Source organism: Balaenoptera acutorostrata, chromosome 11, assembly GCF_949987535.1.
Source record: "Balaenoptera acutorostrata chromosome 11, mBalAcu1.1, whole genome shotgun sequence".
NCBI lineage: Eukaryota > Metazoa > Chordata > Mammalia > Artiodactyla > Balaenopteridae > Balaenoptera > Balaenoptera acutorostrata.
The window spans coordinates 46310710-46337271 of record NC_080074.1 but is presented as its reverse complement, the minus strand read 5'-3'; the positions used below and the strand labels follow the sequence as shown (position 1 = coordinate 46337271).

Below are 26562 nucleotides of genomic sequence, written 5' to 3'. Positions count from 1 at the left end.
TCAAATGTGATGAGTACTGTATGGTAGGAGTTTGCAGATTGGATTGGAAGCACAGAGGAGGAATGCCTGGACAATCGTGCATTTGTTCATTTGACCAATGCTGAGTTGAGTTCCTGCTTTGTGCCAGTTCCTCTTTTAGGCATGAGGATACAATTAGGAGCTTTCTTGGAACTCTTATTCTCCTGGGGAGACTGGCATTTATCAAATAACCACATCAAAAAACTGAAGGTGCAGAATCGCAGTTGTGCCACGTGTTCTCTCTGATAACTTATAAAAAAGGACGAAACCAAACCTTGATCTAGATTTGGATTCCAAGGATGGTTTCCCTAGAGAAGGGATGGGAAAATGCATGAGTCTTAAAAGTCAATTAGAACGTGGTCACGGCTATGGTGGAGGGTATAGGTTGGGGGCAATATCAAGATTAAGTGAACAGTTTATGCACAGCTGGTTAGAGACTGACTACATGGACCTCCTAGACCCTTTTCCTCCCAGAAAAATGAAGGTTTGAAGACAGAGGTTATGTCAGCAAATTTGTATTCTGAAAAGAACTGTCTGGCTACCTTGTGAAGACTGGATATAGAGGGGAAGGAATGAAATGGAAGTTTTGAAGTTATTAACAGTAGTTCAGGAGAGAGATGGGATCACTTGACTTGGATGGCAGTGGATATGGAGAGAAGTGATGGATTAAAAGTCTGTTAAAAAAGGTAAAATTAAAAGGGCTTGGTTGATGGATTAGATTTGGGATAGTGTGTTGTAGTGGAAGGGAGATCAAAAGTGACCTGAGCAGGATAAGGAAAAACAAAGCCACATCAGAAGCATTGCAGTAAAACTATGAAACACCAAACTCAAGGAAAAAAGCCTCAAAGGCAGCTGGAGACCATTTTGTAAGATGTATAATGATATCGTGGTTAAATTAAAAAAACATAGTTTTGGAGATGTATATGGTATGAGTGAAGTGACATAATGTCGTGTGATTTCCTTTAAAATACTTAAGGTGAAAAAAGAAAAAGATAGATGAAGCAAATTCTTGATAATTGTTGAATCTAGGAGATGATAATACAGGGGTTCATTATACTGTTATCACTGTTTCTTTCTGAAAATTTAAAACTATTCATGTTTAAAAAAAATAACCAGAGAGAAAAGAAAGATCACCTATTGAGAAAGGAATGACAAGTAGACATCTCATCAGTGACAACAGAGCCCCCTAGATAGTGTGATACAAACTTTCAAAATGTTGAGAGAAAGGTAAAGTTGTGTCCTAACTGGGCTTCCATATTCTGATATGAGTGAATGCAAAATACAGACATTTCCAGAGAAAGAAGGACTGGAAGAGTTTTCTGTTTACAGACCATTGTGAAAAGAATGACTATAGGATATACCCCAGGGAGAAGAAAATTTAGCCTAGAAAGAAAGAAGCAACAGTGAAGCAAGGATTGGTAAACCTGTTGGTAAATTTAAATAAATACCACCTGTGAAATAATAATAATGACTAACTTTGATGATGTAAAAAATGACTTATAACAATAGTATAATATGAAAATGAAAATCCATAACAGCTAACATATATACTAGCCACTTCTCTCAGCCCTTTCCACGTAGTGACTAATTTAATTCTCATAATTCTCAAGCAATTACAATTAGCATTTTTATCATTAATTTAATTTTTCTGATGAAGGGACTGATGCAGAGTGATGGTTAGTAACTTACCTATTAAATGTTAGGAAGAGATAGAGCCAGGATCTAGATCCAGGTAGTCTAGCTCCAGACATGGTCACTTGAAAACCACACTATACTGAATGTATAGTGTATTCAGGTCCTTGTTCTCAAGGCACGTAGAGATACAGATTAACATTAGACTGTGTAAAGTCATCATGCACTGACATTTAAGTGCAACTACCGAAAGAGTAGATAGAAATATTAGATTATACAATTTTGAAATGACAAAAAGGATAAAAATGGAACAGAGAAAAAATGATAGATCTACTTAAAGCAGGAAAGGAGAAAAAAGAAGCAAAGTAAAAGCAAGATGGATAACAAACATTGAAAAACATAGTAGAACAGAATAGGAGTCTATCTGTAGCTGTATCTATACATCTGTCTACAGTAAATTTACCTATTAAAATATAGAATGAATGAAGTTGTTTTTGTTTTGTTTTAGTTTAAATAAATTGAACAAAAAATTGGATAAAGAAGTAAAATATGATTCTGTGCTTGACAGAAGATGCATCTTAAATATAAAGCCCACAATTTTGAGTGTAAAAGGAAGGATAAAGTCAGTGATATTTGGTGAAATATATTTTAAGGCATTCACATTATTGAGGCTGAAATTATAAGAGGATTTCACCTGGAAGACATGAACCCGTATGCACCTAATAATATTGACTCAAAGTATTGATATATGAGGCAGAAATTGGCAGAACTATAGATGGACAACCAAATCAATGGGCTTGTGGGAGATTTTAATATCTTTCTCAGGAACATAAAGCAAAAAACCTAATAGAGGTTTAGAAGATATAAACAAAACAATATTAATCTCCATATATTTAGAACCATTTACCTAAATATTAGTGGTTAAACATTGTTTTCAAGCATCTAGATCCATTGCTTACCAATTTCATTAATTACTGGTCTAGAAAAAATCTGAAGAAATACCAAGAATCAGTGTCAAATGGGTCAGGCTTTTGGCAATAATGTTGGATAGGAATAATAAAGAAAAGTAACCTGGAAATCACATACATTAGGAAGTTAACAACATACTTCTAAATAATTTATGGGTCAAATAGAAAGTTATGAAATATTTAGAAATTAATGAAAAATGAGAACACTGCTTATTAAATTTCATGGATGCAAGTAAAAGCTATACTTAGAAGGAATTTAGAGCCTTAAAGAATATAGTATAAAGAGCCTTAAGGATCAATATTAAAACATGAATGATTTAAAATTCATCAGCTGATCATTTTATTGAAACATTTAGAGAAATAGCAGAGTATAATGAAAGAAGCAGGAAAATAATAAAGATAAGATTAGAAATCAATGATATAAAAAACTAAGAAATAAGAGAAGGCTTAATGAAGCCATAAGAGAATTCTTTGAAAAGACTATTAGACATACCTCTGACAGTTTTCATCAAGAGAAAAAAGAAAGTACAAATATTATTAGAATTAAAATAACTCTAGATGGAGAGATTTCAAAAATAGAGAATATTATAGAGAAATTCTTTCTCATGCTTTTAAAACTTAGATGAAACGCATAATTTTAAGAAAAGTATGAATTATCAATAACCATAGATATAGTGGATCACTAATCAAAATCTGTCCTCTCACACACAAAACCACCAGGTTTACACAGTTTTATAGGTGTGTTTTAGTTAAAACCCTATCTGGGAAAAGGTAAATCTTAAATGAAAAGCTTCCCAACATCTAAGTAGGTTACCCCGCCCCCACCCTCGCCCCAGGAAAGCAAACGGTTAACACTAGAAAATTTATTATTATGATTCACTACCCTAATGGAACACAGGAAAAAAAGAAGAAAAATATCATCTGAATAGATACGATGAAAGCATTAGAAAAATGCAACACTATTCATGACATAATTCTTGGCAAACAATGAATAGAAGGGAATTTCCTTATCTGGCAGCAAGAATTATAGTTGGTAGTGAAACAGTAGAAGCATTCCAAATAAAGCGAAAAATAAGGATGCCTTCTTTCACTGCTTTTTAAAAAAATTTGGCATTGTTCTAGAAATCTTGACTGAGACCAGCCAACACAAAACAACGCAGAAAAACTATTAGAGTTATTTCAGACAGTTGGCTAGTTTCAAAGTCATTTTACTAAAATCAGTAAGTGGCTAATATCAGAAACAATAGCTTAGAAATATGATTTTTCAAATCCCATTCACAGTAACAACAAACCATAAGGTATCCAGAAGTAAATCTAATAGAAGATGTGCAAAGCTTATATGAAGGAAATTGATAAACTTAAAAATAGGATAAAGACCGAAATAATCAAGATATATTCCTTGGGCATGGGTGTTAAGATCTAACATTTGAAGGTGTCATATTAACATGCAAATCTAGTGCAATTTATCCAAGTCCCCAAGAGGATTTTTTTTGTGTAAATGTGGAAAATGATCCTAAAATTCATATAGAATAATAAGGAAGCTTTGAAAAAAATTAAGGAAAAGTACTGGTCTTATTAGACCTCACAGTTTATTACCTATTTATTTTTTTGAAAATTAAAAAAATTTTTTATTTATTTTTTGGCTGTATTGGGTCTTCGTTGCTGCGTGCGGGCTTTCTCTAGTTGCAGTGAGCGGGGGCTACTCTTTGTTGCGGTGTGCGGGCTTCTCATTGTGGTGGCTTCTCTTGTGGAGCACAGGCTCTAGGCGCGCGGGCTTCAGTAGTTGTGGCGTGTGGGCTCTAGAGTGCAGGCTCAGTAGTTGTGGCACACGGGCTTAGTTACTCCGCGGCATGTGGGATCTTCCCGGACCAGGGATCGAACCCGTGTCCCCTGCATTGGCAGGCGGATTCTTAACCACTGTGCCACCAGGGAAGTCCACAATTTATTATTTAGTTTTAGTGATTCCAGAATGTGCTGTTGGCCCAGTGATAGACATACTGACCAACAGAAAACAATGGAGATCTAAGTGTGTATGAGAACTTTGTATATGGAGAGAGGCATTATAAATCAGTTGGGAAGGCAGGACTCTTCAATAAATAGTACTGAGACAATTGATCATCCACATAGAAAAAAATAAAATGAGATCACCATTTCCCATTATTCACATAAATACATTCTGCATGGGTTAAAGCTCTGACTTTGAAAAGCAGAAGTTTAAAAATCTTAGAAGAAAATATAGGAAAAAATATTTTTTGACCTTGAGGGCAATGAAAGATTTCTTTAAAGAGACCCAGAAAGCAGAAACCCTAAAGGGAACATTTGATATTTGACTACATTAAAAGTAAAACATTTTATTTGATCAGGAACATAATGTACAAGACTAGCACAGACTAGGAGAAGATTTTTGCAAATCATACACAGGCAAATGACTACTGTCCAGAATATACAAAGGACTACTATGAACCATGAGAAAATAGGTAAATGATCCAATGGAAGACTAGGCAAAGGAACAGGGCAGTTTGCAGAACAGGAACATATAAGCCAATATACATTTGAAATGGTGCTTAACACCCGCATTACTAGGATGATGCAAATTACAACTAACAACAAGACACCATTTCATAACCATTGATGAACATACATTTCAAAATTTATGAGGATGTGGGGAAGCAGGGACTATCATACATTGCTGGTGGGATGTAAATTGGTATAGCTCCTTTGAAGAGAAATTGGTAATGCCCATTAAAACGAAGGACAATTATAACATGAATTGAAAATCTACTGAAGCCTGTGCTTCATGGCCATGGTTAATTCTAGAGTGGGAGGGAGGGGCGTGGTAAGAAGGGGTGTATTGCCTCAATGGAATTGTAATGTTTTACATGGTTAAAAAATATCTGAAGCAAATGGGGAAAAATGTCAACATTATTTAAATCTGTTGGGGGTATAAGAATAATGCACTTTTGTACTGTACTTTTCTCTATGATTGGAATATTTTGTGGTTTCTTTAAAGAAAGAGTTGAATGGAGAGGCTTGAGGACTGAAATGAAAGTTTTCAGGACACTCATAAGTAGCTCTTCCTGGAATCTATATCCACGTTGCTCACATCCTTACTTATTTTATATTTTTACTCAAATACCACCTTCTCAGTGAGGCTTTCCATGGCCTTTGACATTTTCTAACTCCTTCTGATTTACTTTAATGTTGAACACTTATTACTGTTTAACATGCTATATATAATTTGTATTTATTTGTATTGTTTACTATTTATAGTGTATTATTTGTAGCATTTATTTGTATTGTTTGTATTTATCCATCTTTCCTACCAGAATATAAGTTTCCATGGTAGGGATTTTTATTTGTTTGGTTTACTTTCTAGAAGAGCAGCTGGTACAGAGTAGACTCTCAATAAATATTTATTAAATGAGTGAATGGACAAAGGAATTCTGAGTTCTGACCCCTAGGTAGTGGAAGGCTGCCTGCAGCATTGAAAGATCCACAAGAGAGGGTTGGTGCATGAGGGATGCTGTGTTTGAACTGGATGGTGCTGAGTTGGAGGAGAAGGTGGCATACATAAAAGTAAGGTCAGCAGGTTGCTGGAAATCAGGGAATAAAAGGACAGATGGGACAAAACGAATTGAAACTGAATCCAACTGAGCCCTGAGCTCCTGTATTTACAAGTAGATGTCCTTGGGTGTCAGTCTTGCTGAAGAAATTTGACCAGGCATAAAACGGATGGCTTAATAAGGAAATTCTCTACATTTATTCTATCTCACTTAAAAAAAACCCAAACAAACTGCAATTCAGTTTACTACAAACGATGTACTCTATCTCAGAGAGGGATTAAATGCTACCGTTTTACCTATGGGGTGTGACAGTATTAAACAACTTTTACTAGTTTCCAGACATTGGATCTGACTCATCTGTTGTTTATAGTTTATTGTGCAGGGGAAAGAAAGATTAGTTTTTTGAGTTAAAAATAATAACAGTCATGTTGAATGTATCTTCATTGAAGACTTTGATGTTGAAAGAGATTTAAGGAATAAGGATATATATGTTTTCCTGTGTGTTAGGCTTCTGCTAAATATTTCTTTCCAGTCTTGAGGCTTGCTTGCTGTGGGGCTGAATGAACTAAAGGTTCTTAGGTGACTCTAGGCCAGTAGTTCTTCAACTTTAGTGTATATATAATTCAATTGGTAAGTTTGTTAAAATGAAGATTTTAGGGGCCCACGGAGAGAGGTGATTCAGAATTTCTGCAGTGTATTGACCCAGGAATCTGAATTTTAAACAATTACTCCAGGTGATTCTGCTGCAAAGCATAATGAGACAACACTTGGAAAATAATTGGTGTAGATGATTCTTATACTCAATCATTTCACTTTTGTGTGTGTGCACCAATTACACGCAATAATGTGTTATGTGCTTGGTAATAATATATGTAAGTAAATCAGGTGTGCCAACATTAGCAGATTGAAAGCTGTAAATAATTATATCTGCAACAGAAAGAGAAGTACAAAATATGCTCTTATATGAAGCTGAAAATCTAACACAAATCAGTGTATTAACTGCCATGAAGATAAAAAAAAGTCATACTAGCTTCCTATTGCTGCTGTAATAAATTACCAGAAACTCAGTGACTTAATGCCATACAAGTTTATTCTCTTCCTATTCCAGAGGTTAGAAATCTAAAATGAGTTTTTACAGGGTTGAAATCAGGGTGTTGGCAAAGCTGCTTCCCTCTGGAGGCTCTGGAGGAGGATCTGGTCCTTGCCTTTCCAGCGCCTAGAGCTGCATGTCTTGCATTTAGTGATTTATGAGCTTTTTCTCCTTCTTTGCATCTTCAAATTTCTCTCTGCTTCTGTCATCCTATTGCATTCTCCTTTTCTGTAGTCAAAACTCCTTCTGCCTCCCTCTTAGTAGGACATTTGTGATGACATTTAGGGCCCACCTGAATAATCCAGGATAATCTCCTCATGTCAAAATTCTTAATTTAATCACAATCAAAGTCCCTTTGGTAACATTCACAGGTTCTAAGGATTGGGACATGATATCTTTGGGGGGCAAGGTCTGCCTCCTGCCCTTGTACCACCTGCTCCAGTCATGCCAGCTCCTTCCCCACCCCGCTTGGAGCCTCCTCTTTATGTTTATTGGCTCGTGCATCTGGGTTCTGGCTCCTTGTTTCTGTCAGAGTTTTGTGTGTATTTATTTTCCTTTTTCTTTGCAAAAAAACCGGTATCTTCCAAATTTTAAAGAAGACTAATACTCTTGGGCTTTTAGCTTCTTGTTTACAACATCCTTCCCTCTTTGTATCGATGTATTTTTCTTCTACATAGTGTCAAAAGCACCTGCTCCCTTCTGCCCGGCTTGTTTTGTATTATTGATTTGTATGAAGAACCCCCAAATCAAATTATATTCACATAGGCAAATTAATACAGCTGTAATGGTGGAGAGTTTAGTGACAACACATCATTGTTTTGCAGTTATTAAAGAAAGGGACTGATTTTTTTCAGTTAGGTGAAAGGAAAAGTAAATTTGTTATTGTTATTAGAGTGAAATTTTAAAGGCGTGAAATAATTTCTGTGTCTTCCAAAGTTCTTAATGTACTCTTTCAGTATGAAATTTTCTCAGAGAATAACTCTGGCAAGCCAGAAGGTTTATTTAACTTAACATACCAAACTACAAACGTCAAATCAGAGCAAATGTTATTCAAGTCTTTATTTAACAGGTGTGCTACAGCTGTAAATTTTTTTTTTTCCCTTTGCTGTATGGTGTAACTACACACGGTTTCACATAATTGTATAGCAACGACCACAATTCATTTTTTTTTTTTTATAGTTTTCTTTCAAGACTTTTTTTTTTTTTTAATAGCTACTTTATTTATTTATTTATTTTTATTTTTGGCTGTGTTGGGTCTTCGGTTCGTGCGAGGGCTTTCTCTAGTTGCGGCAAGCGGGGGCCACTCTTCATCGCGGTGCGGGGACCGCTCTTCATCGCGGTGCGCGGGCCTTTCACTATCGCGGCCCCTCCCGTTGCGGGGCACAAGCTCCAGACGCGCAGGCTCAGTAGTTGTGGCTCAGGGGTCTAGTTGCTCCGCGGCATGTGGGATCTTCCCAGACCAGGGCTCGACCCGTGTCCCCTGCATTAGCAGGCAGATTCTCAACCACTGCGCCACCAGGGAAGCCCCCACAATTCATTTTTAACACAACAAATAATTAAAACAGTCTAGAAGAAAGGCACTAGAGAAATTTAGTTTCACTGTCCTTTAAAATGACTCAGTGACTATAGAAAACCTTCTTTTCAGATTCTTCATCTACAAAATCAGAATTCACTGCTGAACACCATACTGATTCTACAGGTATTTTGTAAAGATAAATAAGAAAATCTGTGAAGTATTTTAAATTATTAGAAGAAAGTCTCCAGAATTATTTAGTGTAAAATTTTATATTTCTGACAACTGCATGTGTTTACTTATTTGCATTATATTACAACTGTATGTGTATTTTTACTTTTCCTTTGAAATCTTTAATACAGTGAAAGTAGAACATTATACGTAAGAATTTGAATAGTTGTTTGCTTCTCTTCACTTCCATGGTTCTCTGTCCCTGTTCTGATGAATCACCATCTCTATGGAGAGAACTTCTTTGAAGAGCCATTGTAAATTAGGTCCACATTGATTTTCTCAATGATTAGACTTAGTTGCTGTATCTCCCCACTGGACTGCAAGCTTCTTGAGAGAAGAGACCATGTCTCTTTTGCTTACCTTTGGACAGTCAGCACATGACCATTAATATATGCTCATTAAATAGTAGCTAACTAACTAAATATCCCATTGATGACATCATTTAACTGTCTTTGATATTCTAAGTTGCACAGCTATCAGAGATAGTCAGTTTGAACTTATCTAAAGTTTCCTGCCATTATGACTCCTTTCCCAAGAATATTCTGTCCTAATAATGGCATATGTCTGGCATATATCAGTGCCACCTCTCCTACCCCTAGCAGCACAGATGGCATTTCACAGATCATGGCACTTTCTCCTGACAAGTGCAGATGTGGTCTCAAGTTTCCTCCTGACGTGTCCTCTAAGAAGCTACTCTCAGTTGTCAGAATAAGTTGAAACTTAATTGCCATCCCTGTTACTGTGAGAAAGTGAGATGACCAATGGGATTGATGGTATCTGCCTTTAGTATTTCCCCCCTTCTATGATCAAAACACAGTTGACCCTTGAACAATAAGGGGGTTAGGGGCACCGACCCCTTGCACAGTTGAGAATCCATGTATAACTTTGGACTCCCCAAAACTTAACTACTAAGAGCCTACTGTTGACCCAGAAGCCTTACTGATAACAGTCAATTAACACATATTTGGTATGTTATATGCATATCTACATGTATTTCATGCATTCATGACATGTCTAACCTTTTTTAAAGTTTTTGGATATTTCTAGACTATGTGGTTCATGGTTTTTTTTTTCAAATTGTTGCAATCTCCAAAAAATTTTCCAACGTACTTATTGAAAAAATTTCGAATATAAATGGATCTGTGCAGTTCAAACCCATGTTGTTCAAGGATTGACCGGACTTAAAATCCTATAAAAAGATAAAACAAACATACTTTAAATATAGAGGGTCCATGAAACTACAGAGTAAAGGCCACTGAGTCAAACAGAAGCCCCCTAGGAATACCTATTTTGGGCATTTAAGTTTTCTATGGGATCAAAAATATGTAGCTCCTAAACCTTAGCTCATTGCTGCTGTGAATTCCCACAGTGGTGACGCCATAAGATCATTTTTTCCAAGGCCAGCTTCTTCTATTTCATATTGGCTGGCTACTATAGTTATGTCTGTCTGATCAGTACCAAGTTCATGGACAGTTCAGGGAAATAAAAAGAGGAACACTCGATTAAAGGATGGAGAATGACAGCTGAGCAGTTGGTATGTATTTTCAAGGGAAGCGAAAAATGTCAAGGAGTTAAACTGAGTGAAGATTAAAAACAAAACCTTTTCATTATTTTCTTTTCAAAATAAGTAGTGACTAGATGAGAACAATTTAGGCAAATTAGTATGATGCACCAGCCTCTCAGGGTTAATATGATATATAGATAATGATAAACTATTATCCCCGGAAGGAACTCTGAACTGAGACCCAGAGAAGTTAACAGACTTTCCCAAGTTGACAGTCGTTACTGAGAAAGCTGAGTCTCACATCCCTGTGTGCCAGTTCCTAGTATAATGTCCTTTCTACTGGACTTAATGTGCAGTTTGGTTTATATTGGTTGTAGGAAGAAGCTACGCAGAGGGAGAGATAAAGCCTGGTTAGCAATTTACATTTTCAGAGCTGGGCTCTTATCGTGGAATGTCAGAAGAGCAAGTGAAGCAGGTGTAATAAAATTATATTTCATTGCTTTTGAGTGATAACTCTGTTTTTGAAGATTTAGTTTCTATGTTATGATTAAGTAGAACCTAGTTGCTCTAAAAGAAGAAAACAACTGTGATTTTTTTCACAGTATAAAATGAATTATTGCACAGCCAACTCTTGATTAACAACAAAGGAATTATCCAGTTTGTGAAATATTTTGGACTTCCCCCGCCCCCAACCCCATCCTTCAGCTGGTCTCGCTTGTTCCAACTGGGCACTGGAGTGAGACAGGTACAGATAAGGTGAATGATTGTTCATTACTAAGAATGTGACTACAATTGGCTTTATTTGGTAACTAAAGGACTTGTTCAATAGAATGTTAGGACCAATTGAATAAATCTCTCCATTTCTCTGCATCCCTTCTGCCATCTCTCCAGTCCAAACCACCGTCAACTTTCACTACAATAGTCTAACTTATTTCCTTTGTTTGATCCTAGTGCCTCCTCATCTATCATCTATACTGCAGCTAGCATCATCAATTAAAACTTAATTCTGATTATGTCATTCTGTGGCTTAAAATCTGTGACTTGCCTATGCCTATAGGAGTGAATTAGTATTCTACCATTTGGTTTACAGGCCCTTCTTTAATTTGGTTTGAAGTTTTCTTTACGTATCCAGTCTTACCTATCACTATGTATCTCTTCACTTTTCTAATTTTATTTCTCTTGGATGTCTTCACAAGCGTCCCCCTATACCTCAGTTCACCTGGTATAGGTCACTGACGTAATCTTTCTGACATGCAAAAGTAATTTCATCATTTTCTGGCTTAATATCCCCCCATGAATTACCACCAGTATTATAATTAAATCCTATTATTTTCTGTTGCCTTTAAAATCACTTATCATTTGGTTAACATTGTTGCCTTAGCACAATGACACTTTTGTATGGTTAGAACTAATAGATAAAAATCTTTGCCCTCATGCAACTTACATTCTTAGGAAAAAGGCAGTCAGAAGCAAAATGAATAAGTAAAGCATACCTTTTGTTAAATGGTGATAAATGTATGGGAAACAATAAAGCAAGGAAGGAGAATAGAGAGTCCTGGGGTGGGAGGGAGGACAGCTCAGAAAGCAAAGATATTTGGAAAAGTACATCTAAAGGAAGAGAGGGAATGAGCCATGGAGATATCTAGGGGAAAACTCAAAGCCTTGATGAGAGAATCTCTCTGGCATGTTTGAGGAATGCCAAGGAAGCTAGTGTATAATTGGCGTAAGGTTAGTGTGGAGCAAAATGGTAAGAAATGAGACAGAGAAGTAAAGGGGATTAGGTTTTTATAGGGATTTGGGAGCCCTTGTAAAAACTTGGACTTTTACTCTAAATGACATGCGAAGCCACTAGAGGACAAAAAGAAGAGTGGTATGATTTGATATTTATTTATTTATTTATTTTTAAATTTTATTTTTGGCTGCGTTGGGTCTTCATTGCTGTGCGCGGGCTTTCTCTAGTTGCGGTGAGCGGGGGCTACTCTTCGTTGCGGTACGTGGACTTCTCATTGTGGTGGCTTCTCTTGTTGCGGAGCACGAGCTCTAGGCGCGCGGGCTTCAGTAGTTGTGGTGTGCGGGCTCAGTAGTTGTGGCTCGTGGGCTCTAGAGTGCAGGCTCGGTAGTTGTGGTGCACAGGCTTAGTTGCTCTGTGGCATGTGAAATCTTCCTGGACCAGGGCTCAAACCCATGTCCCCTGCATTGGCAGGCAGATTCTTAACCACTGTGCCACCAGGGAAGTCCCTGATATTTATTTTAATTGGAACTTTGTTGTTGTTGTTGTTGTTGTGTAGAGAAGAGGCTGAATGGAGTAGGGGATGAGGCATCAGTAGGAAATTAGAGCACTCATCCAGGCAAGAAATGAAGGAAGCTTGGACCAGCATGGTCGTGGTGGGGTTGTGAGAAGTGATTGGATCCTGGGTGTATTTTTAAGGTAGATCCAAAAGGATTTGATGACGAGTTGAACCTGGGAGTGTGAGAGAAAGAGGGAAAACAAGGATGGTTTTGAGGTATTGGGCTTGGGCAGCTGGATGGAAAGGCTTCAGGAGGAGCAGGTGTGTATGTGTGTGAGTGTGTGTGTGTGAGACAGACAGAGAGAGAGAGAGAGAGAGATTGGTATTTGGATTTTAGACGTGTTAATTTTGAGAAGCTTATTAGATATCCAAGTGGAGTTGTCCAGTGGGCAGTTGGAAGTCTGGAGTTATGGGGTAGGTCTTCAGCATCTAAATAATATTTATAACCATGGGACTCAATATTGTCTTTAAGGGACTGAGTGTAGACCGAGAAGTGATGTCTATGGATAAAAATCTGAGATCCTCCAACATTAAGAAGTGAGAGGGATGAGAGAGAGGATGAGGATGAATCAGCCAGGAGGCTGAGAAGGAGTGGTCAACCAGATAGAAGGAAAGTAAGATAGAAGCCAAGTGAAGAAAGTGTTTGAAAGAGGGGAAATGATCAACTGTGTCAAATGCTGCCGATAGGTTAAGCATGTTGAGGACTGGGAGCTGACGGTTGGATGGTTGGATTTGGCATCCTGGGGCCATAAGTGATGCTGATGAGAGCAGTTTTGGTGGAGTAGTGGGGATGAAAGCCTTGTTGCGGTGACTTCAAGAGAGACCAGAAACAGGGAGTATAAATGGGCAACCACCCTACTTATACCTATTGTCTCAGGGTGTTAAGTGCTCTTGTTCATTTTGAAGGTATTCTAGTTTGCATGTTAACTTACGTGTTAATTCTAACTATATAGGAAACTCTTTCAAGGACCATGGCTGGAAACCATAGCTGGAGGAACTGTGGTCAACAAAGATTTTTCTTAAACATAGGAAATGATACAGGGTATGTGTTTGCTGATGAAAAGGATCCAGTATGGAAGCATAAATTGGTGATATGGGAGATAAAGGGGAGAATTTTGAGAATAATGTCTTCAAAAAGGCAGGAGGGGTAGAATGTGGAGGGTTTGGCCGTGGGTAGGAGCTCAGTCCTTTGTAATGGGAGTCCATTCCATTACATTACAGGAGTTCATTGTAATGGGAGGGAAGGCAAAATGCAGTTACATTTCTTACATCGTATTTTGCTGTTGATTTATTTGTTTGTTTCTCCACATACTGTGAGCTTCTTAAGAGCAGTAAGAGTAAATGTTTTGTTTATTTTCTGGCAGAAATTTCTATTGTTCTATTTCTACTCTCTAATACAATGCCTGGCACACAGCAGGCGTGCAATAAATGTTTAAATGAATAAATGAAGACTCTGTGCTAATCATGTGTACGTTTTATCTTCTCACTCAGATTGGATCATTTCCATCAAATCTTGACAACCAGATTGATTTAATTGTGCTTCTCTTGTCTGGGCCTACAGATAGCTTGACTAACAGGTAGAGCTGATTGACAGGAATGGCTGTGTTTCTACTAAAATCAATGATGCTCCCTGGGAGTAAAATCAGTGACCTTTTGCTGCATTATTTTGCAGTGGTCCTGGTTATGGTTTTTTTTTTTTTTTTTTTTTTTAAAGCAATAAAAACTTTATTGAATTTTAAGTAAAAAATTGTGCAACAAGTTATGATAATCTATAAAACGTTACTGAAGCATCTAAAGAAAAACTTAAGTAGAAAGTAAACTATATTTATGGATAGGAATGCTCAATATTGTAAATATTTTAATAACCCAAATTAGTCTACAAGTTAAATAAAATCGCAACCAAAATCCTCACAAGAATTTCTTGGAACTTGATAAAGTGATTTTAAAATTCATATGGAGGAGCAAATGCTTAAGAATAACCAGGACAATCTTAAAAAGGAAGAAAGCAATTGTGTGATGCATTCAACTAGATATCAGAACAAAGTATAGAGCTAAAATTAAAATAGTGACAAAGCAGCATGCATGATATAGCACAAAATGGATTAATCATACATACCGGAGTGAAGTTCTGAACTTTTCATTCTGGAAATACGGAAAATCCGGAATTTTACTAAGGTACGTGTGGTAATTTAATGTATGATAAAGGCCAGCATTACAAACCAGTGGGAAATGATAATGAACTCAATGTTTTGGGTAAATGAAAAGGTATAGAAGTAGAGTCCTATCTCAAATCATTAAATAAAATAAATTTCAGCTCATCTAGAAACTTAAATGAAAATATTAAGTATTAGTAATGAATATGGTGGAGTGTTTATGGTCTGGGAGGAAAGAAGGCCTTAATTAGCAAAACACAAAAAACAAATGCCATAGAGGAAAAGATAGACAAGTTTGTCTAAATCGAAACTAAAAGTAAAGTGAAAGAGTAATCATTACCTTGGGAGCTCATATTTGCAATATGTATAACAGATAATCAATTAATATCCAGGAAAATGTGAGTATATTACATAATTTATATGTATATACCCTTCAAAATCAATAAGCTAGAGACAAACAACCCAGCAGAAAAATGGGCAAGGGATATAAACAGATAACAAGAGGAGACTTAACTGACCAATAAACATAACAATATGTTCTGTTTTGCTGACAGTCAGAAAAATAGAAATTAAAATAAAATGATTTATCAGTTTTTGATCTCACAGGGAGGCAAAATGTAAAATTTTAATAATATCCACTGTCAACAAGGGTGTAAGGCAACATGTGCTCTTTGCAGAGCAGATGGGAGTGTGAATCAGCACAGCCATTTGGGTGGACAACTTGGGAGGCTCTGTTAGAAGTGAAAATGTGCAAACCTTAGCTTTGTTTACAGAACAAAAAATTGGAAACAAGTTGAATGGCCATTACTAAGCAGAGGGGAACTATGGAATGAAGTAGATTTTTATATACTAGCATGACAAATGTCTTAAGTCATGCTTAAGTAAACAAGGAGAACAAAAGATCAAAATAAACAAAAAAAGAAGATTGCAAATTACTACATTACAGTATGATATTTTGGAAAAAATACAATGAAAATCAAAACTGTGTAATTTTACAAATGTAAATACAAGAAAAAGTTCTAGATATACGCCCATGAACTTCATAACAATGTTACTCCTATGAAGGAGGAAGGGACCAGGGCAGAAAAGGGCCAAATATGGAGAGAGACTATATCCTGGGATGTCTGGGACAGTTCATATACATTCTTTTTTTTTTTTTTTTTTCTTGTTTTTTTTTAATTGAAGTATAGTTAATTTATAATATTGTATTAGTTTCAGGTATACAACATAGTGATTCATTATTTTTATAGATTATACTTCATTTAAAGTTATTGTAAAATAATGGCTATATTTTCCTGTGCTGTACAATATATCCTTGTAGCTTATTTATTTATTTTTATTTTTTATTTTTTATTTTTTTTCAAACATCTTTATTGAAGTATAATTGCCTTACAATAGTGTGTTAGCATCTGCTTTATAACAAAGTGAATCTGTTATACATATACAATATGTTCCCATTTCTCTTCCCTCTTGCATCTCCCTCCCTCCCACCCTCCCCATCCCACCCCTCTAGGTGGTCACAAAGCACCGAGCTGATCTCCCTGTGCTATGCGGCTGCTTCCCACTAGCTATCTATTTTACATTTGGTAGTGTATATATGTCCATGACACTCTCTTACCCTGTCACATCTCACCCCACCCCCTCCCCATATCCTCAAGTCCATTCTCTAGTAGGTCTGTGTCTTTATTCCCGTCTTGCCACTAGGTTCTTCATGGCCTTTTTTTTTTTTTTTTCCCTTAGATTCCATATATATGTGTTAGCATACTGTATTTGTTTTTCTCTTTCTGACTTACTTCACTCTGTATGACAGACTCTAACTCCATCCACCTCATTACAAATACCTCCATTTCATTTCTTTTTATGGCTGAGTAATATTCCATTGTATATATGTGCCACATCTGCTTTATCCATTCATCTGTCGATGGACATTTAGGTTGCTTCCATGTCCTGGCTATTGTAAATAGAGCTGCAATGAACATTTTGGTACATGACTCTTTTTGACCTATGGTTTTCTCAGGGTATATGCCCAGTAGTGGGATTGCTGGGTCGTATGGTAGTTCTATTTGTAGTTTTTTAAGGAACCTCCATACTGTTCTCCATAGTGGCTGTATCAATTTACATTCCCACCAACAGTGCAAGAGTGTTCCCTTTCCTCCACACCCTCTCCAGCATTTATTGTTTCTAGATTTTTTGATGATGGCCATTCTGACCGGTGTGAGATGATATCTCATTGTAGTTTTGATTTGCATTTCTCTAATGATTAATGATGTTGAGCATTCTTTCATGTGTCTGTAGGCCATCTGTATATCTTCTTTGGAGAAATGTCTATTTAGATCTTCTGCCCATTTTTGGATTGGGTTGTTCGTTTTTTTGTTATTGAGCTGCATGAGCTGCTTGTAAATCTTGGAGATTAATCCTTTGTCAGTTGCTTCATTTGCAAATATTTTCTCCCATTCTGAGGGTTGTCTTTTGGTCTTGTTTATGGTTTCCTTTGCTGTGCAAAAGCTTTTCAGTTTCATTAGGTCCCATTTGTTTATTTGTGTTCTTATTTCCATTTCTCTGGGAGCTGGGTCAAAAAGAATCTTGCTGTGATGTATGTCATAGAGTGTTCTGCCTATGTTTTCCTCTAAGAGTTTGATAGTGTCTGCCCTTACACTTAGGTCTTTAATCCATTTTGAGTTTATTTTTGTGCATGGTGTCAGGGAGTGTTCTAATTTCATACTTTTACATGTTCCTGTCCAGTTTTCCCAGCACCACTTATTGAAGAGGCTGTCTTTTCTCCACTGTATATGCTTGCCTCCTTTATCAAAGATAAGTTGACCATATGTGTGTGGGTTTATCTCTGGGCTTTCTATCCTGTTCCATTGATCTATATTTCTGTTTTTGTGCCAATACCAAACTGTCTTGATTACTGAAGCTTTGTAATATAGTCTGAAGTCAGGGAGCCTGATTCCCCCAGCTCCATTTTTCGTTCTCAAGATTGCTTTGGCTATTCGGGGTCTTTTGTGTTTCCATACAAATTGTGAAATTTTTTGTTCTAGTTCTGTGAAAAATGCCAGTGGTAGTTTGATAGGGATTGCATTGAATCTGTAGATTGCTTTGGGTAGTAGAGACATTTTCACAATGTTGATTCTTCCAATCCAGGAACATGGTATATCTCTCCATCTATTTGTATCATCTTTAATTTCTTTCATCAGTGTCTTATAATTTTCTGCATACAGGTCTTTTGTCTCCTTAGGTAGGTTTATTCCTAGATATTTTATTCTTTTTGTTGCAATGGTAAATGGGAGTGTTTTCTTAATTTCACTTTCAGATTTTTCGTCATTAGTGTATAGAAATGCAAGAGATTTCTGTGCATTAATTTTGTATCCTGCTACTTTACCAAATTCATTGATTAGCTCTAGGAGTTTTCTGGTAGCATCTTTAGGATTCTCTATGTATAGTATCATGTCATCTGCAAATAGTGACAGCTTTACTTCTTCTTTTCCGATTTGGATTCCTTTTATTTCTTTGTCTTCCCTGATTGCTGTGGCTAGGACTTCCAGAACTATGTTGAATAATAGTGGTGAGAGTGGGCAACCTTGTCTTGTTCCTGATCTTAGTGGAAATGGTTTCAGTTTTTCACCATTGAGGACAATGTTGGCTGTGGGTTTGTCATATATGGCCTTCATTATGTTGAGGAAAGTTCCCTCTATGCCTACTTTCTGCAGGGCTTTTATCATAAATGGGTGTTGAATTTTGTCAAAAGCTTTCTCTGCATCTATTGAGGTGATCATATGGTTTTTCTCCTTCAATTTGTTAATATGGTGTATCACATTGATTGATTTGCGTATATTGAAGAATCCTTGCATTCCTGGGATAAACCCCACTTGATCATGGTGTATGATCCTTTTAATGTGCTGTTGGATTCTGTTTGCTAGTATTTTGTTGAGGATTTTTGCATCTATGTTCATCAGTGATATTGGCCTGTAGTTTTCTTTCTTTGTGACATCTTTGTCTGGTTTTGGTATCAGGGTGATGGTGGCCTCGTAGAATGAGTTTGGGAGTGTTCCTCCCTCTGCTATATTTTGGAAGAGTTTGAGAAGGATAGGTGTTAGCTCTTCTCTAAATGTTTGATAGAATTCGCCTGTGAAGCCATCTGGTCCTGGGCTTTTGTTTGTTGGAAGGTTTTTAATCACAGTTTCAATTTCAGTGCTTGTGATTGGTCTGTTCATATTTTCTATTTCTTCCTGGTTCAGTCTCGGCAGTTTGTGCATTTCTAAGAATCTGTCCATTTCTTCCAGGTTGTCCATTTTATTGGCATAGAGTTGCTTGTAGTAATCTCTCATGATCTTTTGTATTTCTGCAGTGTCAGTGGTTACTTCTCCTTTTTCATTTCTAATTCTATTGATCTGAGTCTTCTCCCTTTTTCTCTTGATGAGTCTGGCTAATGGTTTATCAATTTTGTTTATCTTCTCAAAGAACCAGCTTTTAGTTTCATTGATTTTTGCTATTGTTTCCTTCATTTCTTTTTCATTTATTTCTGACCTGATCTTTATAATTTCTTTCCTTCTGCTGGCTTTGGGGTTTTTTTGTTCTTTTTTCTCTAATTGCTTTAGGTGCAAGGTTAGGTTGTTTATTCGAGATGTTGCCTGTTTCTTGAGGTAGGCTTGTATTGCTATAAACTTCCCTCTTAGCACTGCTTTTGCTGTGTCCCATAGGTTTTGGGTCGTCGTGTCTCCATTGTCATTTGTTTCTAGGTATTTTTTGATTTCCCCTTTGATTTCTTCAGTAATCACTTCGTTATTAAGTAATGTATTGTGTAGCCTCCATGTGTTTGTATTTTTTACAGATCTTTTCCCGTAATTGATATCTAGTCTCATAGCATTGTGGTCGGAAAAGATACTTGATACGATTTCAATTTTCTTAAATTTACCAAGGCTTGATTTGTGACCCAAGATATGATCTATCCTGGAGAATGTTCCATGAGCACTTGAGAAAAATGTGTATTCTGTTGTTTTTGGGTGGAATGTCCTATAAATATCAATTAAGTCCATATTGTTTAATGTATCATTTAAAGCTTGTGTTTCCTTATTTATTTTCATTTTCGATGATCTGTCCATTGGTGAAAGTGGGGTGTTAAAGTCCCCTACTATGATTGTGTTGCTGTCAATTTCCCCTTTCATGGCTGTTAGTATTTGCCTTATGTATTGAGGTGCTCCTATGTTGGGTGCATAAATATTTACAATTGTTATACCTTCCTCTTGGATCGATCCCTTGATCATTATATAGTGTCCTTCTTTGTCTCTTGTAATAGTCTTTATTTTAAAGTCTATTTTGTCTGATATGAGAATTGCTACTCCAGCTTTCTTTTGATTTCCATTTGCATGGAATATCTTTTTCCATCCCCTCACTTTCAGTCTGTATGTGTCCCTAGGTCTGAAGTGGGTCTCTTGTAGACAGCATATGTATGGGTCTTGTTTTTGTATCCATTCAGCCAGCCTGTGTCTTTTGGTGGGAGCATTTAATCCATTTACATTCAAGGTAATTATCGATATGTATGTTCCTATTCCCATTTTCTTAAATGTATTGGGTTTGTTATTGTAGGTGTTTTCCTTCTCTTGTGTTTCTTGCCTAGAGAATTTCCTTTAGCATTTGTTGTAAAGCTGGTTTGGTGGTGCTGAACTCTCTCAGCTTTTGCTTGTCTGTAAAGGTTTTAATTTCTCCATCGAATCTGAATGAGATCCTTGCTGGGTAGAGTAATCTTGGTTGTAGGTTTTTCTCCTTCATGACTTTAAGTATATCCTGCCACTCCCTTCTGGCTTGCAGAGTTTCTGCTGAGAGATCAGATGTTAACCTTATGGGGATTCCCTTGTGTGTTATTTGTTTTTTTTCCCTTGCTGCCTTTAATATGTTTTCCTTATATTTAATTTTTGACAGTTTGATTAATATGTGTCTTGGCGTGTTCCTCCTTGGGTTTATCCTGTATGGGACTCTCTGTGCTTCCAGGACTTGATTAACTATTTCCTTTCCCATATTAGGGAAGTTTTCAACTATAATCTCTTCAAAAATTTTCTCAGTCCCTTTCTTTTTCTCTTCTTCTTCTGGTACCCCTATAATTCGAATGTTGGCACGTTTAATGTTGTCCCAGAGGTCCCTGAGACTGTCCTCAGTTCTTTTCATTCTTTTTTCTTTATCCTGCTCTGTAGTAGTTATTTCCACCATTTTATCTTCCAGGTCACTTATCCTTTCTTCTGCCTCAGTTATTCTACTATTGATCCCATCTAGAGTATTTTTAATTTCATTTATTGTGTTTTTCATCATTGCTTGGTTCCTCTTTAGTTCTTCTACATCCTTGTTAAATGTTTCTTGCATTTTGTCTATTCTATTTCCAAGATTTTGGATCATCCTTACTATCATTATTCTGAATTCTTTTTCAGGTAGACTACCTATTTCCTCTTCATTTGTTAAGTCCAGTGTGTTTTGAGCCTGCTCCTTCATCTGCTGTGTGTTTTTCTGTCGTCTCATTTTGCCTATCTTACTGTGTTTGGGGTCTCCTTTTCACAGGCTGCAGGTTCGTAGTTCCCGTTGTTTTTGGTATCTGTCCCCAGCGGCTAAGGTTGGTTCAGTGGGTTGTGTAGGCTTCCTGGTGGAGGGAACTAGTGCCTGAGTTCTGGTGGATGAGGCTAGATCTTGTCTTTCTGGTGGGCACGTCCACATCTGGTGGTGTATTTTGGGGTGTCTGTGGCCTTATTATGATTTTAGTCAGCCTCTCTGCCAATGGATGGGGTTGTGTTCCTGTCTAGCTAGTTGTTTGGCATAGGATGTCCAGCACTGTAGCTTGCTGGTCGTCGAGTGAAGCTGGGTCTTGATGTTGAGATGGAGATCTCTGGGAGATTTTTGCCGTTTGGTATTACGTGGAGCTGGGAGGTCTCTTGTGGACCAGTGTTCTGAAGTTGGCTCTCCCACCTCAGAGGCACGGCCCTGATGCCTGGCTGGAGCACCAAGAGCCTTTCGTCCACACGGCTCAGAGTAAAAGGGAGAAAAAATAGAAAGAAAGAAAGAGGCTATAATATAGTGAAGTAAAATAAAGCTATTGTAAAGCAAAGCTATACAGACAAAATCTCACCCAGAAGCATATACATATACACTCACAAAAAAAAGGAAAAGGGGAAAAATTAATATCTCCTGCTCCCAGAGTCCACCTCCTGGATTTGGGATGATTCGTTGTCTATTCAGGTATTCAGCAGATGCAGGTACATCACGTTGTTTGTGGAGTTTTAACCCGCTGCTTCTGAGGCTGCTGGGAGAGGTTTCCCCTTCTCTTCCCTGTTCGCACAGCTCCTGGGGTTCAGCTTTGGATTTGGACCCGCCTCTGCGTGTAGGTCGCCTGAGGGCGTCTGTTCCCCGCCCAGACAGGACGGGGTTAAAGGAGCAGCTCCTTCGGGGGCTCTGGCTCACCCAGGCCGCGGGGAGGGAGCGGTACGGAGGAGGCGGGGCGAGCCTGCGGCGGCCGAGGCCGGCGTGACGTTGCACCAGCTGGAGGCGCGCAGTGCGTTCCCCCGGGGATGTTGTCCCCGGATCCCGGGACCCTGGCAGTGGCGGGCTGCACAGGCTACCGGGAGGGGAGGTGTGGAGAGTGACCTGTGCTCACACACAGGCTTTTTGGAGGCGGCAGCAGCAGCCCCAGCGTCTCACGCCCGTCTCTGGGGTCCGCGCTGATCGCCGTGGCTTGCGCCCTTCCCTGGAGTTCGTTTAGGCGGCGCTCTGAATCCCCTCTCCTTGCGCGCAGCGAAACAAAGAGGCAAGAAAAAGTCTCTTGCCTCTTCGGCAGCTGCAGACCTTTTCCCGGTCTCCCTCCCGGCTAGCTGTGGTGCGCCAACCCCTTCAGGCTGTGTTCACGCCGCCAGCCCCAGTCCTCTCCCTGCGATCCGACCGCAGCCCGAGCCTCAGCTCCCAGCCCCGCCCGCCCCGGCGGGGGAGCAGACAAGCCTCTCGGGCTGGTGAGCGCCGCTCGGCGCCGAGCCTCTGTGCGGGAGTCTCTCCGATTTTCCCTCTGCGCCCCTGTTGCTGTGGGATCCGCGCTGATAGCCGCGGCTCGCGCCCTTCTCTGGAGTTCGTTTAGGCGGCGCTCTGAATCCCCTCTCCTTGCCCGCCGCGAAACAAAGAGGCAAGAAAAAGTCTCTTGCCTCTTCGGCAGCTGCAGACTTTTTCCCGGACTCCCTCCGGGCTAGCTGTGGTGCGCTAACCCCTTCAGGCTGTGTTCACGCCGCCAGCCCCAGTCCTCTCCCTGCGATCCGACGGAAGCCCGAGCCTCAGCTCCCAGCCCCGCCCGCCCCAGCGGCTAAGCAGACAAGCCTCTCGGGCTGGTGAGTGCTGCTCGGCGCCGAGCCTCTGTGCGGGAACCTCTCCGCTTTGCCCTCAGCACCTCTGTGGCTGCGCTCTCCTCCGAGGCTCTGAAGCTTCCCCCCTCCGCCCCCCGCAGTCTCCGCCCGCGAAGGGGCTCCTAGTGCGTGGAAACCTTTCCTCCTTCACGGCTCCCTCCCACTGGTGCAGGTGCCGTCCTTATTCTTTTGTCTCTGTTATTTCTTTTTTCTTTTGCCCTACCCAAGTACGGGGGGAGTTTCTTGCCTTTTTGGAGGTCGGACGTTTTCTGCCAGCGTTCAGTGGGTGTTCTGTAGGAGCAGTTCCACGTGTAGGAGTATTTCTACTGTATCTGTGGGAAGGAATGTGATCTCCGCGTCTTACTCTTCCGCCATCTTCTCTCAGAGCCCTCCTGGTTATGGTTTTAACATGAATTTACTATTTACTTCACCTTGAACCTTCTGAAAACTATCTGTTCTCCTCAGTATCCACTTGGCACTCATGGCTTTCCATTCATACGGCATGCATCATTATCTGTTATTATCTAATTTACCTTTATTAATGGGAAGCTCTTTGAGAATGGGGATTACATTTTCATTGCTTTTTGTTCCCAATAATGCTTTGTACCATCTGTGGTTAGAGAACATGTCTTCTTCATCACTTAAAAATGCTTAGTCCAGGCCCTGGTGCAAAGCAGATGCCAAATAAATATTTGTTGAATGAGTGAATGCAGGAACGAATGATTCTTGTCTGTGGTGTATGCTATTGGTGCACAGACCAGATCTCCTTTCCTGTTTGGTGTGCTTATCACCCAGCTCTCACTCTTTTGCTTCTAACAGTTCACACCTGACCTCTTCTCCCAAGGACTCTCCTTGGACCACAGGAGTTGCATCATCCAGATCCTTCAAGAACAAGTTCATGGGATTTTATGCCTTCTCCTGGGTAACCAGTATCCAATGACTGAGATGCAGGAATATGGAAGCTCTCTTACCTCAAGGCAGCACAAACTCACCAGTGCAATTTACACTCTAGAGCTCCCTGTAGGATCAGGCCGAGGCCAGGACTTCACTTGAAATTACACCCTTGCTTGGCTTTTTATGCTGCCTTATATTGTTTTCCTTGCTCCCTTGTAGGTTTGTCCTTGAGAACACTTCCTTGATAAATCACCTGTACACTCATACTTTCCTTAGGGTCTGTTTTTTGGCAACTTAAGACATTGCATGTTTATAAGCAGTTGATGTCAGGGGTAGGGGGTCCTAACCACTGTCTCTCTGAGAGTGGTAGTTTCTGCTGTTGCAGGTGGTGTCTCCTGACAGTTTCTGGTTTTATAGTCCTGCCAACCAAAACTGTAGGCAACTGTGAACCACATTTGATATTTCATTTGGTTGTCAGATGGGAAGTCGTTTCACAATTTCAGTAAATAATTGTTATTGAATTTAGTAAACATCTTATTGGATTACAGGTCTTTCTAACAAAGTCAGAATGTGTTTTCCTTGACTTTTTGCTCTTTTTGATTACACACATCTCTGTTGTCTTTCTTTAAGCAAGAATAATAAAGAGCTAATTGTATAATCAATTTTTATATGATTGAGTACAGCTCTCTTTTGTCTTCCTGTTGAATATAAAGATCCATTTCTACACACCAAGTAAACCATTTACTTTTTTAGTGATTTACAAAGAACACAAACTCCCTTATCTGTAAAATGGGATTGGAAGTAATGTGTTTTAGAACTGAAAAGCACTTTGGCAACCAGCTGGTGGCTAACACCTTCATTTTATGAATGAGAACACTTGAGACCCAAAGAGGTTAAGTAATTTGTTCAGTATCTCCCAGCTTGGTTCGTGGCAGAGCAGGAATAAAACCCACCTCCCAGGCTCTCCACTGCTCCACAAAATACATATTTCTTATTCACAGAATTGATATGAGGATTAGGGACCGCATCTGTGAAAAACAGATTTAGCCTTTGGAAAGAAAGATGCCAGATAGCTTTATGAAAGCTTTAAGAAAACTAATCTCATTTTAACCTTTTCTGTACAATTGTTAGTTTTGTTCAGTTTTATGTTATTTGCCTCAGGCTCCTTTTTGGCCAAGGACTAGATAATATACAATGCTTGACTTGAAAATCAATATTAAGTATCCAGATTGTGTTAGAAATATGACTGACTTCAGCTGGTTTTGAAGCCGGGAACGGTTGCAGACAGCCTTCCAAAATGGCAATCATTTATGTACATGAAAAGTTTTCTATCCTACTTTGCATATTGGGAATAAGGACAATTGGATAGTTGCTTCCAAAGAAAAGAAGAAGCCTAAATTATTTTTTTGTTCAGCCTGGTAATACTTCCAAAGCTTGTTGCAATGTAACTTTAACAAACCATGAATTTTCTCTCCTGCCAAGCCACCATATCCCGCCTGCTTTCAGCATAGTCAGGAAACCGTTATACTAATCCACCGTACCTTCCTATCTCTAGCAAGCACATGTAAGTGATAACTTTGAATATTTATTTTGATGCAATATAAATCTTCTCTCTGTCAACTTGTAAAGCTGGGAAACTGTGACTTGCTCAACTTGGTTACTTTAATTGTTTAAGTTTGGTTCTTTCAGCCGCAGCATGCTTTGATAAATGAACAAGAATGCTGCTTAATATTCGTAGTATTCAAAGTGATTTGTATAGGCTCATATATGCAGGGAAGATAAAATTGGAGGATCAAGAGGCTAAAGTAACTTTTCTATATATTTTTAATTAGGTACGCTTATATGCAAGACCTGATGCTATCAGAAGAGGATCCGGGGACTATGCTCTCCATATAACAAAGAGATTAATAGAATTTTATGAAGACTACTTTAAAGTGCCCTATTCCTTGCCAAAACTAGGTAAGAATTTTCTTGGTTATTTTATCGTAAGGGCCCCTTGAAGGTGGAATTTCTTCTTCATGCATTTATTTGAGACATCCAGAAACAGGAAAATTCTAAGGGTTGTATTTTTAGAGAAGATGAGCACAGAAAACAGTTTCTTCTGAAGAGGTAAAATAAAATTCAATGTTTTTGAGTCTTGCCAAAAAGTGCTCATGGGAATTGAGAAAGGCATTACGTGAGTTTAAGATTCCAAAAGATAACCCAAAGAGCTAATTTGTTGAATAAGCACTATGGAGGGGTGCTTGCCAATATCTCGTTTAATCTTCACAACTGCTCTGTGGGTAGGTACCGTTAGAACATTTTCCACATAAGGGAATTGAGACCTGGGAGTCTTTCATTTACTC

At 38.6% G+C, this 26562-nt stretch overlaps 1 protein-coding gene across 1 annotated transcript in view; it reads left to right on the top strand.

Annotated features, from left to right (window-relative positions):
- Window positions 1–26562, top strand: part of TRHDE (thyrotropin releasing hormone degrading enzyme) — a 412025-nt gene that overhangs the window by 119091 nt on the left and 266372 nt on the right. Inside the window, exon 3 of the mRNA XM_007195005.2 lies at window positions 26050–26176. Coding sequence (XP_007195067.2) covers window positions 26050–26176 — 127 coding nt within the window. The remainder of the gene's footprint in view (window positions 1–26049; window positions 26177–26562) is intronic.